Source organism: Callorhinchus milii, unplaced genomic scaffold (assembly GCF_018977255.1).
Source record: "Callorhinchus milii isolate IMCB2004 unplaced genomic scaffold, IMCB_Cmil_1.0 Scaffold3, whole genome shotgun sequence".
Taxonomy (NCBI): Eukaryota; Metazoa; Chordata; class Chondrichthyes; order Chimaeriformes; family Callorhinchidae; genus Callorhinchus; species Callorhinchus milii.
In genome coordinates, this window is record NW_024704744.1 from 76715578 (window position 1) to 76732337 (window position 16760).

Here is a 16760-nt window from a genome sequence, read left to right on the forward strand (position 1 = left end):
CCTGTGACCCGTTGTGTCTGGCTAAAGTGGTGCCTTTACTCAGACTGTTTTTGGGGGAGAGAAGAGAAGGAAAGCCTTGTATCCTACTTTATTTTTCTTTGTAAAGAAAAGTTTCCTTTCTATTGAACCAATGGGCACCACCTTCCTCCAATACGTCACACAAGTGGCCACTTTTACATAGCAAGGACACCGGGTGTCGACTGTCTGTTGAAAGAGGAGACATCATACGTCTGTTTCTGTTCTTGCCCTCACGTGTCCATCATCCAGCAGATCCCGGCTCAGAAACCAAACCCCATGTGATTTATTGCTCCCCGACCCAAAACCGGAAAGATGTATTGATCCACCTCTGTCTTGAGATGAGCATGGCCGAGGGATCAAAATTGGAATTACATTTTTCTACTTTTTTTTTTGTCTGCCGGGTGTCTGACACATGTGGAAACCCATCACCGTGTTTAACAGTATCCAAACCAAACTGAGAATTCCATGCATTCCACCTACACGTGGAAATCCCAGAGATGTATATTGGAATGGAATGCGCACTACACTCTCTCCCAGGAGGGACGCATTTCACATTACCACTTGTATTATTATTTTAGAAAAAGAAACTTAAAATGTTTTGTTTGTTCCTGTGAATGTCCTTTACAGCTCTTGATGGTGTCCTCCCTGGTCCTCTCGATCATATTATGACACAGTATCATATTATGTTTTCTGCTATTGGCAGATGCTGAACTGTCTACTGCTGGGTGGGAGTGGGGGTTATACCAAGAAACGAGAGTGGTGTAAACCCTGAGCGTTGATACTGGACCTAACGCCACTTTCCCCCAAACAAGTGTGTTGACCTAGATCTAAGAATAGAGACCACAGTTCAGCCTCTTTTTAAAAAAATAAACATTCTGCCGATTCCACCATGCTGTGATCTTGCACACGCTCAGTGTGGTGTTTTATAACCTCAGAGCTTTTATAAAATAATCTAGCAATCGTGTTTTGCTGCTCAACACTCTCCACTGCAGATTGCCTAGGGACACAAGACCACAGAGCCTTAAACTCCTGTTTGAGGAGGTGGCTGCAGTCCCCGATTTGGAAATTGGTCCCCCTAGTTAAAGCCTGCCTTCAGGGGGTCCTGCCATAGTTTCAGTCTCGACAGAGGGAACGAGGAGAAGGAATCCAAAATGAGCAAGATCACAACAGACTGGACTGTTTGGGGAAAGTGAGATTCCCCAGCCCCAAGGTGGAAGTCAGATATCTAATTGAGGGTGGGGGGGAATTTAAAGAATAGAAAAGTTACATTTCTGTACCTTAGCTCGCTCGGTGAAAAATGAGCAGCCAAATATAGCCTTGACTTTCCATCACACATGCCCTTTGCCTCTCTTGAGTGCTCAAAAGGGTTAAATATCTCACTTTTACACACAAAAGTATATACCTATACACTTCACTTAAAATAAAACTATTTCCTCAGTAAATTTTGAAATCTCAAGGATGATTGTTTAAAAGTTTGGGACTTTACTGACTGTAAAAAGCTGTGTTTAACGTTCTGGAATGTTGTGAGTTTCAAAATCCATGTTTGTTTATATATAAAAACTCCCACAAAATATTAAGCAATCTTTTTACAACTTTCGCCTTGTTATTTGCAAACCAATGGATTCAATTGTTCAAAGGAGAGGGAGAACGTGCGAATATGAGAACAGCCAACACAACTTCAGAAGGAAGCTTGGCTGGCTGACCTCAGAACTTTTTGAGATGATGCTTCAACCTGATCCATCCATATGATGTAGTGTACCAGGTGTTCACAAAGTCCTGTTACACCCTTTTTTTTCTACAGTGCACTAACCAATAACTGAAGTATGGAAGAATGATGGTAATTGTATTTGGAAGCGCTTCATTGTATTCAGTACATGAGTTTTAACTACTTAGGCATCCAGAGGATCGGTGTGTGTATGAGCACCATTATTTTCATGGCAGATAATGATCCGTCGCCATGATCAACGCCACATCTTGCGTAACATGGATGGAGTGAGGAGGAAGTTACTGGTGTCAGACATTGTTACACTCGACTCATCTGCAACAGAAAATAAAAATTAATTGTAAGAACAACACAGGGGGCAACAGGATGTTGTGAGCACTAATTTCTGAAATTCCTTTGAGAAAGAATCACAGGAAAGACCCCAGCGGACCTCAGGAACATCTCCCACTTCTGATACTTATAAATGACCTGGATTCACAGAGGAGGTAGCCAAGAATGTACAAAGAAAGCTAGACAGGCCTGTCCCTGGGCTGAACACCGGCAAAGAAAGTTGAAAGTTAAGTGCAAGGTATGATATATAGGAAGTCCAAACCCCGAACAAGCTCATCAACCAAGAAACAGCCCCAGCAACCCGAACCAGCCCCAGCAACCTCGAACCAGCCGCAGCAACACCAAACCAGCCCCAGCAACCCCAAACCAGACCCAGCAACACCCGAACCAGCCCCAACAAACCCAAAACAGCCCCAGCAAACCCAAACCGGCCCCAGCAACACCCGAACCAGCCCCAGCAACACCCGAACCAGACCCAGCAACCCCGAACCAGCCCCAGCAACACCCGAACCAGCCCCAGCAACACCCGAACCAGCCCCAGCAACACCCGAACCAGCCCCAGCTACACCCGAACCAGCCCCAGCTACACCCGAACCAGCCCCAGAAAACCCGATCCAGTCCCAGCAACCCCGATCCAGTCCCAGCAACCCCGATCCAGTCCCAGCAACCCCGAACCAGCCCCAGCAAACCCAAGCCAGCCCCAGCAACCCCGAACCAGCCCCAGCAACCCTGAACTAGACCCAGCAACCCCAAACAAGATGCAGAAACCCCGAACCAGACCCAGCAAACCCGATCCAGCAAACCCGATCCAGTCCCAGCAACCCCGAGCCAGCCCCAGCAACCCCAAGCCAGCCCCCAGCAACCCTGAACCAGCCTCAGCAACCCCGAACCAGCCGCAGCAACCCCGAACCAGACTCAGGAATAAATGTACCTGATAGAATAGAGTTTATCAAAGGACACACACCCCTGACCTCTCCCTCCGCTCAGTGTAATGCTGCTCACTCCACTATTGACAGTTGAGCCTTCAGCCTCTCTGCCCCACATTTTGGGACTCCCATCACCTCGCCTCCTCCCTTGCCTCCTTCAAGGCCTGTCTCAAGACCCTCTTCTTTGACTGTGCCTTCAGTCACCCTCCTACCCCCACCTTACCTACCCTTCACCCCGATCTCAACTCCCAGCTCGGGTCCAAATCCTTGACTGTCCAACACCTTAGGATGTCTTCCCAACGTGAAAGGCGCTATACAAATGTAATTTGTTGTTCCAACTGGAGTACTGTGTACAGCTCTGATTACTGTAACATAAGTGCTCTAAAGACAATATAGAGGAAAGCAACGCCCAGACTCGAGACAGAACATAAGCAGAGCAACAAAACTGGTACCCAGTGTTCAGATGAGCTGCACGAAATTGCTGGATAAATAATCAGCCTCAAAGAGATCTTGGAAAGGGCCTCATATAACTCTCAACTATGCCAACGCCCTGCTTGCCGGCCTTCCCATCTCTTCCCTCCACAAGCTGCAGATAATCCAAAACTCTGCAGCTCGTGTCCTCTTCTGTCAGGCTGTTGTGTCAGGCTCCATGACCCCATCACACCCACCCTCGCCCGGCTCCCTATCCCTCAGTGGATCAAGTTAAAAATTCTCATTCTCACCTTCAGGCCCTCTTTGACCTGCTAATCCCTTATCAACCTGTCTGCTCCCTACGTTTAGCAGGGTCAGGCCTGGTCCATGTCCCCCGCCGGACCCACCCCACCATTGGCAGTCGGGCCTTCAGCCTTTCTGCCCCCATCCTCTGGAACTGCATCCCGCATTCCCTTTGCCTCACCCAAGGCACGTCTCAAAACCCTCATTTTCGACGTGAGCCTTCAACCCCCCTTCTACCCTCTCTGCTCTCCACCCTCCCTGATCCTGACCCCCAGCTTGGGTCCAAATCCCTGACTGTCCAGCGCCTTGGGACGTTCTCCCGAAGTGAAAGGCGCTATACAAATACAAATTTGTATTGTATATCAAATGCAAGGATTATCATCATTGCCCCAAGTATTTGAATCCCATGACATGCTGCTTCTTTGTCCTCTGAAACCAATTACAGGTAAAAAATGGGTAATGGGGGAAGACAACACGTGTTCCCAAGGGAGGAATGAGAGCGGCTATCGATGGCTGTAACATTGGGGCCGTGCCTATGGTCCCTTCCCCTGGCTCAATGTCATGCACCGCCACTGTCAAGTGCTCTGGAAGTTGCCCTGGTGAGACGTGCTCATAGATGCAAATTGTTATGATGACCCGTTGCGTGTTCCCAGCGACTTCTGTTTTTATTGGGGTGCGGTGGGGTAAGGGAATGGGGCAGCGGCGATGGGCGGGGTTTAAAAAAAAGTGGGGGGACGGGGGACGCGTGCACTCTCGCCGGTGTACAGAGAGGGAGCGAAACAGAACCCAGATTCGGAACCAAAATGCAAAACACTGCAGATGCTGGAAATCTGAAACAAAAAACAGGAGTCGCCGGGAACACTCAGCGGGTCAGGCAGCCACTGTGGAGAAAGGAAAGTGAGTCAAACTTTGACTCACTTTCCTTTCAAACTTTGACTCACTTTCTGCTCTGCCTTGAACCAGAGTGGTGGTGGGGGGGGGGGCGTCTGTGCGCACGCGCAGAGTGAGAGCCGGTGCGGACGTGACAGAACGAAACTCGTGGGGGGGGGGGGGGGCGTGTGCGCACGCGCAGAGCAATCTCGTGCGTGTGTGCGCGCGCGCGCGCGCGTGTGTGTGTGTGTGTGTGTGTGCGCGCGCGCCCAGTGAGTGAAGCCGGCGGCGAGTTGGTCAATAACCGCTGGAGCTCGCGAGAGCCGCTCTCCCAACCGCCGCAACACCGACACAGCGAGAGAGGCCATGGGGAACCGAGTGGCCCGCGACGACTACGAGTGGGTGTCCACCGACCAACCGCACACCGAGCGCAGGAAGGAAATACTCGGTGGGTAGAGTGCGGAGGGTGTGTGTGTGTGGGGGGAGAGAGAGAAACGGACCGTTTTTATGCACTGCGTGTGGAGCGGCCTATGGCGGCCCCGGGAGCCCGGGGCGGGTAACGGTCCCCGAGCTGCGGCTGCCCTTTTTTTCCCGTTATAATAATAGTAATCGGTGCGGTTGATATATAGCGCCCTATCGCCGCGTTGAGACGTCTCACGGAATGTATTGTAAAGTGCATTGACTGTACTTTGTGTTTGATGCACTGTGTGTGTTTGTCCTCACCTCAGACTCCGCTGAAACACTCACCCGAGTTTGTCACCTCCTGCCTTGACTATTCAAATGCCCTCCTCCCCCTCCCCCCCTCCCCCCCCAACCCTCCCCCCCCTCCCCCCCCCCCCCCACCATCCATCGGTGGCTGTGCTTTCAGCCACTATGCCACCAAACTCCGGAGCATTCTCCCTCTATCCCTCCACTTCGCCCCCTCCTTCCCCGTCTTCAGGTCGCGCTTGAACTTCCTCTTCGACTGAGCCTGTGGTCCCCACCCCGGGCTCGGTACGGCGCTCTGCCAGTGTCGGGCACTCTGGGAAGCTGCCCTGCGTGAGGGGCGCTTATAAGTAAATACAAGTTGTTGTTGTGAAGGCATTACAACCTGCGTATGCCCACATAACAAAGTGCGTTTGTAAAGTGCGTTTCACATCGGGAGGATGTGCCAAGGTGCTGGGACACATAGGCTTTATAGTGTGTGTGTGTGTGTATATGTATATATATATATATATGTGTGTGTGTGTGTTAATACATCCAAGTGTATTATAGTATATAGTTTTGCCCACAAGATACAGTCAATCCACTTTACAATATATTCTGTGTATTGCTTGGAGATGTCTCAATCTCGAGATGTGGTAAGGTGCTATATCAAATGCAAGGATCATTATTATCCACAAGTGTCAGTTTAGTTTCTGCTGTTGCTTAGACTTTTTATTAAACTTAACTCTCTCCCTCTGGCACCTGTGCTGTAGCTGCTGGTTAACTATCTTGGAAGGTGGGTAAGTCAGGCAGGGGCATTCCCATCAATATTTTTTACAATAAGAGTTGAGTGGGAAACTCGCACACTTCTCTAGGAATGTGTGGGTAAGTTTGGCATTTTATTATTTGTGTGAGAGATTCATCGCCTGAAGATTGGAACTGCCGGTGGAAGTCTTTCAAAGCTGATCCTCCACCACCACCACCTGAAAAGAAATGCACTGTAAAAGTCTTATTTTATGTGCATATTTGAGCAGGAAATTTGAGGAATTATCTGACATAGTTATGTTTTTGTGGCTTCATTGTAATTCATTCATTACATTACCTTGTTAAAGTGCAAGATTTGCTGCAAAGTTTAATTATTATGTAGTAGCTAACTTGTGCAGGCGTGCAGTGAATGATTAACTTTAATCTGGGGGATTGGTGACCAATAACAGCAGTCATTACCCTAGAGACTATAAAACTACAGGCACCTTTCCACCTGTACTCTTGTGTGGGGAGCTCTTTCCACTTGGAAATGGTCAGGATTTAATGGTTGTAACATTTTAGCAACTTTCTCTGGGGAGGCAGGGCAAAGGGTGGATCATAATAACTTAATCTTATTTGTGAAAGACTTAATTGTTACTAAAAAGAGTCATAAGGTTCCACAGCCTTGCCAATTCAAGGAACTGAACTGATGAGCAGCTTTCTGTTTAGTCTCAGGAACTTAAGTTTGTTTGAGATGGCTTTCTTAAATCCTTAAAACCAGTCTACTTACACTTCATTACACAGGTGAGCAGAATTATTTACCACAGATTGTCATCTCATGGACCCTTAAATTCCAAGCACCCAATGATTGCATTTAATTATATATTGTGGAATGTTTAAGGAACTTGGTACAACTGTTTAGTGTAACTGGCAAATAGGCAATTTGCCAATTGTAATCCCCCAAACTGAATAACCTGAATTACACTTCTGAACAAATGAAAAATGATTACTTGGGCCTGGTTCAATGGGATTCTATCCCAGCAATGTCCTGCTTCTGAAGAATAAATCTATAGGAAAGTTCATTCTAATGATCCTAATCTGAGGCAAGACTCAACTTCTAGAATCGCTCAGAAGCCATTTGGCTTGCTGTACTTGCTCCTTGAAAAAGCTACTCATTCCCACCCGTCCCCCTATATCTTTTTGTATTTTCACATGCATATTGAATGCTAAGTTACAACTTAAAATTTTTCAGTGTTTAGTTTTCAAATTACTGTAAGATGTTTGAAGTGTAGAAGGCCAAAAGTTCAGTTGGTGGGTGAGCAGAGTTAGTGGGCCACAATACCTGAATAATGACTGACGTTCCTCCGAGTCTGTACCACACATTGAATACAATCAATCCAAGTGGGATGAGAGTCTTGTGTGGAATGCGCTTCTGTGTGGAGACAAATGAAGCTAGTGTTACACGTAATGGCTGGGATACAGTACTCAGCGTTGGGCAATAACTTAGCTAACCGATAACTGGATCACAAGACTGCATAGCCTGCTCAACAATGGCAGGAAGTGTTTTTCAATTTGAGGCCTCCTTTTCGCTACATGTACTCATCAAAATGTAGGCCAAAAGAACTGCCGGCTGTTGCTGGATAAATAATTAACATTAAACAGCCACTTGTCTGGGGCAAATCGAATTAGCTAACTGTTAAAATGAGCTCTCTTTTTTTCCTTTAATTAAAGTGGGGGAGGGGAGGTTGTTTGATTAATATTGTGATGTTGCGCAAACAATTTCCCCCTCTGCCTGCACCCCATTCTACTTGTTGATCTGTGGTGAACAGATCAACAAGTAGAGTTCTTGAGTTGGTGTGGACCCTTCTATGGTGCTTCAGTTGGTGAATACTATAATAATGAATAGTACGGACTGGTATGGACTGATCTGCATTTAACACTCACCCGGGTCACGAGTGTAGGCATTAGTTGGCCGCAGTGTTTGAGGGGCCAAAGGGCCGTTCTAGATTGGTAGTTCTAGTTTGTCACATTACTGTGGCTAGGGCAGGCAGTAATCGAATGAAATGGTCATCTAAATACAGTGAGCGCATCTGGATTGAAGCCCTACATTTATACTTCGGCATTTGAACATTCTGTCACTTCTCATTCTTTAAGCTGACAGTGCTGAGAATGCTGTGTGGAGGTGCCCTTTCAGATGAGCTGCTAAGGTCCTGATGGTTGGACTTGAAATTTCAAAACAATTGGCAAATTTCTCTTTGTCCTGCTAAAATGTTTTCGCAGCTAAGTTGGTCATTCACTTCATTGCTTCGGTGCAATGGTGGTGGTGTGCTATTGGAGGTGCTGCCCTTTGGATGAGATGTTAAACTAAGGTCTTGGAAAGCCTGTTCAGGTGGACGTTAAAGGGGGATAAGGAAACTCTTCTGCTTTCGCTTTTAACTCTAATCTGCTTGACGTTCGATCCAACTATTGCTCTATGATTTTTCTCAGTAAGGATTCTGTCACCAGGGGCACCTGCTCACTTGCCTCGCTGTCTGTCGCCCTCTTAACCTGCCATCCACGTACATTTGCCTGTCGGGTATCTTTCTGTGTCAGTCTTTGACTTGTCATGCACAGTGCAAGGTTATAAGGAGACACGTGTGATTTGCCTCCATCTATCAATTTTCAGCCTAGTCCTGAGAGGCGGTTGGCTGATCCCAGTGCGGTATGGGCTGGATTCTCCAGAATGCAGAGTGGGATGTGACAAGTTGGTTGGGGTGGGAAGAAAGAAAAATCCTCTTTTTGGTGCCCATCCAATCCCAACTATCTGACCATTTTTGGTTGAGGAATTTTCTTCCTTCCTCCAGATTACATTCCTCCAGGTCACTGGCGATTAATGTGTAGATGTGAATCAGATTGTTATCAATCCATGACCTAGTACCAAACCAAGGGGCATGTTCTCCCATAGAGGCATTAGGGGGAAGCCTATATTTCTGCTGTTTATGAGCAGTAAGTAGAAGCTTGGTTGTTAGTCAAATGCTGGATTACTTTCCGGGGGTAATAATCCCTCAAAAGAGAAAACTCCATCACTCATTGCACGACTTCTTGTGGGACACTGCTGTTTGCAATTGGCTGCTGTGTACACCCACAAAATATACAGACAATTCCACTTTATAGTATATTTTGCAAAGCAGTTTGAGACGTCTCGAACAATGTGATAAGGGGCTACATCAAATGCAGGGATTATTATTAAAGACCCTGTGGATTATGTGAAAGGGAGGGAGTTTCTCCCAGGATCATGGCCAACAATTCCTCTTCCCCCCCCCCCCCCCAATAAAAATTGGTTGTTCACTTCATGGTTGTGTGTAGGTACATTTTTTTTTGCAAACAGGCTACCACATTTGCCACTATACTTTAAGGTGTATCCTGCAAAGTTGAGATTTCCTCGAGACATGAAAGGTGGTTTGTCAGATTTGTTAGTCATAGGAAAGTTGCATCTTGTGATATCTTCCAGGCATGTCTCTGCTAGTGCAGCTTTTGGATACAACAACAATAAGATTACATGTGTATAGCGCCTTTCACGTCGGGAGGACGTCCCAAGGCGCTAGACAGAGTACAGCATTTCAGACCCGAGCTGGGGTCAGGGGGGTGGAGGGGAGGGGAAGGGGAGTGGCCGATGGCATGGTCGAAGAGGAGGGTCTTGAGGTGGGACTTAAAGGAGGTTAAGGAGGGGGTGAGGCGGAATGACTGGGGGATAGAATTCCAGAGGTTGGGGGCAGAGTGGCTGAAGGCTCTCCCACCAATGGTGGGTCGGGGGGTGTGGAGCAGGCCGGAGGCAGCTGAGCGGAGGGAACGGGCGGGTTGGTAGGATGTTAGGAGGTTCCAGAGGTAGGGTGGGGGTGAGGCCATGGAGGGCTTTGTATGTGAGGACCAGGAATTTGAACTGGATCCTCTGAAGGATAGGGAGCCAATGGAGTCGGGCGAGAGTGGGAGAGATGGGATCATGGAGTTTGGTGCGGGAGAGGACACGGGCTGCAGAGTTCTGGATTATCTGCAGCCTGTGGAGGGAGGAGTTGGGAAGGTGTTTGCATAGTGGCGGCTGGAGGTGATGAAGGCATGAACAAGAGTTTCAGCCGCCTGAGGTAGTGACAGAGTCGGGTGATGTTACGGAGGTGAGGGAAGGCAGAGCAGGTCATGGCTTGAATGTGGGGGGAAAAGACAATTGAGGGTTGAACAAGACACCTGGGTTCCTGACTGGTTTGGTGAGTTGTAGTGTGCAACCGTGGAGGTTGATGCTGCCAGAGCCTGAGGTGCTGAGGCGCTGGCGCGAGCCAATCAGGAGGGCCTCAGTCTTGTTCAAATTCAACGGTAAGTAATTTGCCCTCATCCAGGACTTGATGTGCGACAGGCAGTCTGTCAGGACAGCAGTGGTCCTGGAGTTGAGGGTGGAGGCAGAACGATAGAGTTGGGTGTCACCTGAATACATGTGGAAGTTGACCCCATGTCTGCGGATGATGTCACCAAGGGGGAGCGTATAGATATTAAAGAGGAGAGGGCCAAGGATAGAGCCCTGGGGGACACCAGAAGTGACAGTGCGGGGGCTGGAGGAGAGACTGTTAGAGGCAATGAAGTGGAGACGGTGAGAAAGATAGGAATCGAACCAGGCAAGGGCAGGTCTGCGAAGATTGAGTAAAGCAGAGAGAAGGTGTATGAGGATGGAGTGGTTGACAGTGTCGAAGGTGGCAGAGAGGTCAAAAAGGACAAGGAGGCAGAGGGAGCCCTGATCACAGATGTTCAGAATGTCATTAGTGACTTTGACCGGGGCTGTTTCTGTGCTGTGGGCAGTGCAGAAGCCGGATTGGAGGGGTTCAAAGAGGGAATGGCGAGAAAGAAAGGAGCGGAGCTGGAACACGATGACCCGTTCCAGGACCTTGGAGAGGAATGGGAGGTTAGAGATGGGGCGGTAGCTGGAGAGGAGGGATGGATCCAGGGAAGATTTTTTTCAAGATGGGGGTGAGGACAGCTGTTTTTTGTGGGGTGGGAACTGAACCGGTGGACAAGGATACTCGAGAACATGGGTCACTATTCCCCAAAAGGTCTTTGACACCTGAGTGCTTCACCTAACACTGACTGCCTGTCTGAAATTGCAGTGACGGGTACAAAGGTCTGCTCTTGAGTATGCAAGTCTAAATGTATGGATTACTGACGGGCAGCTGAGTTTCAAAGGCAGATTCAGTCTGTGGCCCAGTGATATTTCCCTTCCCTACCAGACCTGTACTGTATTTACGTATTAATTTTCTCTATTTATTGCTGCTAAGTGCAATATGCGGCCCCAGGCAGTGACAAAAGCCACTGAACCTTCTCTGCTTCCCCCTCTCACAGCTGACCTGGGTTTACTTGTGTGTTAAATGAACATTCTTTTACTGGTGCCTTAAATAGGTGAACAATTGCTTAACAGATCTGTAAATTTTTAAACTTGTAACTATGGTCATTAAACCTCCTAGTAAAGTATTGTGTTGCTGTCTTATTTGACTTCTACTCTGATCAATTTGCTATATATGATTAGTAGTGTGCCATATTAATATGCTGTTAATTGTCAATTTTGTCTTATATTTTCAGCAAGATTAATTTCCAGAAAGCTTCTATTTCAGACACTTTCAGAGTTTGTATTGGATTTCAACATGATTGGTGCTCATTGGCGCCGAATTAGAGAACTTCATTTTCTAATAGCCTGTTTGTATCTGCATATATAATTATGAAATTACATCCAATTTGCTAAACATGATATTCCACAGGAAACTGCTGCATTATTGCTAAATTAGACCTCTGTCCGTTTCATGGATAATACTAAATATTTGAAGTCTAGATCACTAGTTTATGGTGAGACAGGATATTAGTCTGAATGAAGAGTTTAATCATGGGCTCAAGTAACCATCATGGAAAGCTGCTGTATATTTTGCCAATAGTATGCAAGCTTGTTTGTGTTCTGTAGGAGCATTCTGGTTCTAAGTAATCCAGGAATTCACAATGGATTCCCAAGGGGTCCTGGTTAATGTGGATGGTGCTCTTTGTGGAACAAGTGGCCTGAAAATGTACACTTTACCTTGTATCCTCCCCTTCTGGTCTGCTGCTCATTCTTTGTTCCCTGTATCCTAACATTGATATTTGATTTCTGGATGTTTTCACTGCAAGATTTGTCAATTCTATGGTACCAGCTCCTATTTTGAAGTGAAGATTTTTGTCCTGTAGTTCCCACATTATATAAAAATCTTCATAGTGGTGTAGGTTCCTTTATAATAAATAATAGAATGATTCTTGCATTTGATGTAGTGCCTTATTGAGTTTTGTATGTCTCAAAGTGCTTCACAGAATATACTGTAAAGTGAATTGACTATTTTGTGGGAGAAACGCAGTAGCCAATTGCGCACAGCAGTGTCCCATAAACAATCATGGATTGAATAACCAATTTTTTTTAAATGGGATTATTACCCCCGGAAAGTGATCCGCCAATCGACTAACAATTTAACTTTAATTCTAGGTGCAATATTTGTACAATTGACATTTCTCAACCTCTAGAAAAATACTCTTGTACTCTTAAGATGAACGGTTTAGCGTAAACTGAACTGCATACATAGTTGGTGGGCTGTGTCTTGGCTACCTAGAGTAACTAACAGATGTCATTGCTGAAATGTTATAGTAGCAAATCAGCAGAGCTTCTCCATTGCTCACCTGAAGGTAGATCTAGGATTGCAGCTCTAAGAGCCAGGTTCACAAGGTGGCTTGCACAGGTGCCTATTGACAAGTGTTGGTAGAATATGTATCCATGCAAGGGGAGTCTTTCTCCAACATCTGAGGAATGTCTTTTCTGATCAATTAGTCTATGATCTACTTTATTATTCCTGCATTCATTCTAAATTTTATTCATGCCCACTTTTTTTCTTGTAGCCAAATACCCTCAGATCAAGTCACTGATGACCCCAGACCCTAACCTGAAATGGATTGTTGCGTTGATGGTGGTGGCTCAGCTCTTTGTCTTCTTGCTGCTGAAGGATTTGGATTGGAAATGGATCATCTTCTGGTCTTATACATTTGGAAGCCTCTTCAGCCACTCCATGACCCTGGCCATCCATGAGATTGCTCACAACGCTGCCTTCGGCAACAAGAGAGCGTACTTGAACCGCTATTTTGGTATGTTTGCTAACCTCCCTTTGGGTCTGCCCTTCTCCATTTCATTCAAGAGGTACCACATGGACCATCATCGCTACATGGGTGGTCACGGCATCGATGTTGACATTCCTACTAATTTTGAAGGTTGGTTCTTCTGTACCAGATTAAGGAAGCTCTTTTGGGTCATCTTACAACCAGTCTTCTATGCTATTCGTCCACTCTGGATCAATCCCAAACCCCTGACACATTTGGAGATCACGAATGTAGCTGTACAGCTGAGCTTTAATCTGCTAGTCTATTACCTGATGGGAATCAAGCCTGTTGTGTACATGCTGGCAGGAACTATTTTGGGAATGGGTCTGCACCCAATCTCTGGGCACTTCATAGCTGAACACTACATGTTTCTGAAGGGACATGAGACATTCTCTTACTATGGACCACTAAACCTGCTCACCTTCAACGTAGGATACCACAATGAGCACCATGACTTCCCCAGTGTTCCTGGCAGTAAGCTTCCTCTGGTAAGCAGAATGTTTCAAATGCATGATGGGATTAGGTGTTATATTGGGGGGTAGCTTTATACTTAAATAGGGAACCTCTCCTAAACATTGAGGAAATGTGAGGAGAGTGAATCACAAAGAATTGATTTGCTTTGACTAAATCTCCTTGCTAAATTGCGGTTGTGTTAGAATTATGGAGCGAATTCAATGCTTCCTATGTGAATCTCGTTAGTACTGCGGGTACCCTTGAGTTAAACCCTGCAAATAGTAAATATAAACTTCTATCAATGGGATGTAAAAGTTTTCTTCCAGTTATTTAAATTTGAGTGATCTGGTTGCGTAGACTGGATGCTGTTGTGATTTGCCAGCACCTGGGAGGTCTGGACTAGATGCAAACAAATCATAATAGCAATGACTGACAGCATGTTGCTGCATTTGAATCTCTACCCGTTGAGAAACTGCCGTTGATATAAATTCATGACAAATGGCAAAATTGTAATCTTGTAAATCTGAAGTTCTGTTTGATGCAGCAGCTTGAGCCAAACTGACCAGGAGTTTCACTCCATGCTTCCTTTCACAGGTGAAGGAGATTGCTGCTGAATATTATGATAAGATGCCTCAATACACTTCCTGGGGGAAAGTACTATATGACTTCATCATGGATGACACCATTTGCCCCTACTCCCGAATCAAGAGAACATTGAAGGATGCCAAGCTGGACTAGGTTGAGCTCTGACCCCAGGCCTGAGGGTGGAGGAGGAGACATCTCTTGCTGGCAGCTGCAATTTTGTTTGAGTGCAATTCTAAAAGAATAAGACTTGTATAACTTGAATCAGCAGAGATATCAGTACTTACAAAGCAGTCTTTCAAGACAGGCTTGTTGACTTGGATCAGCTGCCCATTACTCAATTACCTCCCCCATCCCTGGCACATTTTTCAAATCTTATCACACAATGTCTTTGAGGCCTTCTCCCCATTATGTTATAATTGACAGTTTTATAGCTTGCATCAAATGCTAAAATTGATACTTAATTGTCATATAGCTTGTCACTGGATTTTGTATAATTGTCTTGCCAATCAGCGTCTTAAACTAGGCACTTCTGTCCCAATAAAGTTATGCAATTATTCATGATTATTTTAAAATTGAATTTTTGGCCAGTACCAACCCAGATTAACAATTTATCTGATGATCCTGACTTAATCTGGACCTTTCAATTTGGTAACCAAAACCTGTTCTGACCTACTACAATACTGTTTCTGCAGTAGGTAGTGTCAGAGCAGCATTCCTGCAAATTAATGTGGTTGTGCTAGTTTTTTTTGAAAAAAACAATCCTATTAGTTTGCCATTCGTAAACCAAACTGTAAATCTACAACTGCCTTTCTCCTCCCATACTCAAACTATTTATGCAGTAGTGCCAGTGCTACATTCCTGTTCACAGAGCATTTCTATTTATTATTATGGGTGATTAACAAATGGGAATAGTGAAATCAAAACCATCACACTAACTACTTAAGTCTCCACCCCTCTTGAGTCTCACCCTGAACTAACGCACATTTTTGTCTTGCCTATTCATGTCAAGCAGCACGCTCTAGCTACTCTCTACGCTCCCTGTAAATCAGTGTGCAGTTAAATTGTGAACTTCAAACCTTGTCAAATAGTCCAAAAACACAGTGCAACAGAGGTCAGCTCCACTAATTCAAACCACCTTGCACGTATGATACAGAATGTCAATCAAACCAATGGGAATAGGGGAGAAAAGAGGAGACTGCATTTGCCTGAACTGAATCCACTTTTATAAATTTAAATCTTTAAATTGGGATTGAAATAAAATTAAGCCTCCATTGTAGTAAATAACTGGACAATAGGGCTGCTATTGAATGGATAATTAAAGGTCAAATGTTTGCTTTCTGTGTTCTGGTATGATGATGGTGGCAGCCTGAAGCTTTTGTGGATTGAATTTGGCACATGTGGCAGACTTGTTCCATTTAGAAGAGCTTCCTAGCTGTGCAGTTGGGGGGCAGAAGTGAAAGTTACTTAAATGGACAAGATGACTTCAGGGGAAGGGGATGTTAAACATAGGTCAGCAGCTGACTGGAGAGCAACTGTGCTTTGAACTACATTTGGTGAAGTGGGCTTGTCTAGTCTTCAGTTCGTGGATTAATGTTGTGGCTGCCTTTCTCTTGCCAGTCTGCAAGTTGCCCGGAGCTTAAGACTAACCACTTAGTGTTAGTTAGGTCTTAGGCTTCGGTTTAGTTGTGTTCTAGCTTGTGTCTGGTTCTTTTATAAGCACTGCGACACTGTTTTCAGCTCCTCATGAGGAGTGTTTCTATTCATTGGGGTTTTCTGAGTTTCAGAAGCCATTCTGATAGTGTTGCTTATGAGAGTTGAATGTTTACCTGGTTGTCAATTTTAGGGAGTGAATTTGCTTTTTTTAAAATTGCCAAATAAAAGATATCTGAATTTATAGCTTTAAATGTCAGTTTGTAACTTACAGTGTTTTAAAAGTTGTTCTCTTGTAATTTAATGAAACGGATACAATATTCCTTACAGTGACCATTACCTAACAAATGTGCTTCCCTCCCAATGTAACAGTGCAGGCCTCTTTCCCACTCCCAAGGTTCTAGATGGACTTTGAAGGATCCTGTGAGCCAATTGGAATTCTTTGGATAAGGAACTAGTCAGCCTGAATGCTGGATCCCAGGATGCTATTATGGGGGCAGGAGCTGTTCTTCTGGTATCCTGGCCAACAAATTAATCTCTGGCTGTGGGACCTTGCTTAGGCATAAACTGAATGCTACTTCTCCCTACTATTCACTAATTGACCAAATGCCTAAAGTGCTTGTATAGATGCTGCATCAAACACAAGGAATGGCAATGCTTAGTCAGAAAATCCCCTTCACCTAAGCAAATCAAAAACTCCTCCATTGTTTAGTCAAGGTGTATCCTTGCAGTAGTACTGCATCTTTCCTTCTGCTAGTCCAGGCAACACTTTCACCTAAGTCAGTCCCCAGTGTGACTTATGTCCAAAGGGTGTGGCATTTGAAGCATTATTGCCAAATCAGTGACTTTCCTCTGACGTACAGCACTTCAGAATCCAAGCCAGTGTA

At 45.5% G+C, this 16760-nt stretch overlaps 1 protein-coding gene across 1 annotated transcript; it reads left to right on the top strand.

Annotated features, from left to right (window-relative positions):
* The first annotated feature begins 4786 nt into the window (after positions 1-4786).
* degs1 (delta(4)-desaturase, sphingolipid 1) lies at positions 4787-14783 on the top strand. The gene is given in 3 exon segments (NM_001292276.1): positions 4787-5029; positions 12931-13673; positions 14233-14783. Coding segments are annotated over 3 exon segments (969 nt in total). The 5' UTR covers positions 4787-4947; the 3' UTR covers positions 14377-14783.
* The last annotated feature ends 1977 nt before the right edge of the window (positions 14784-16760 follow it).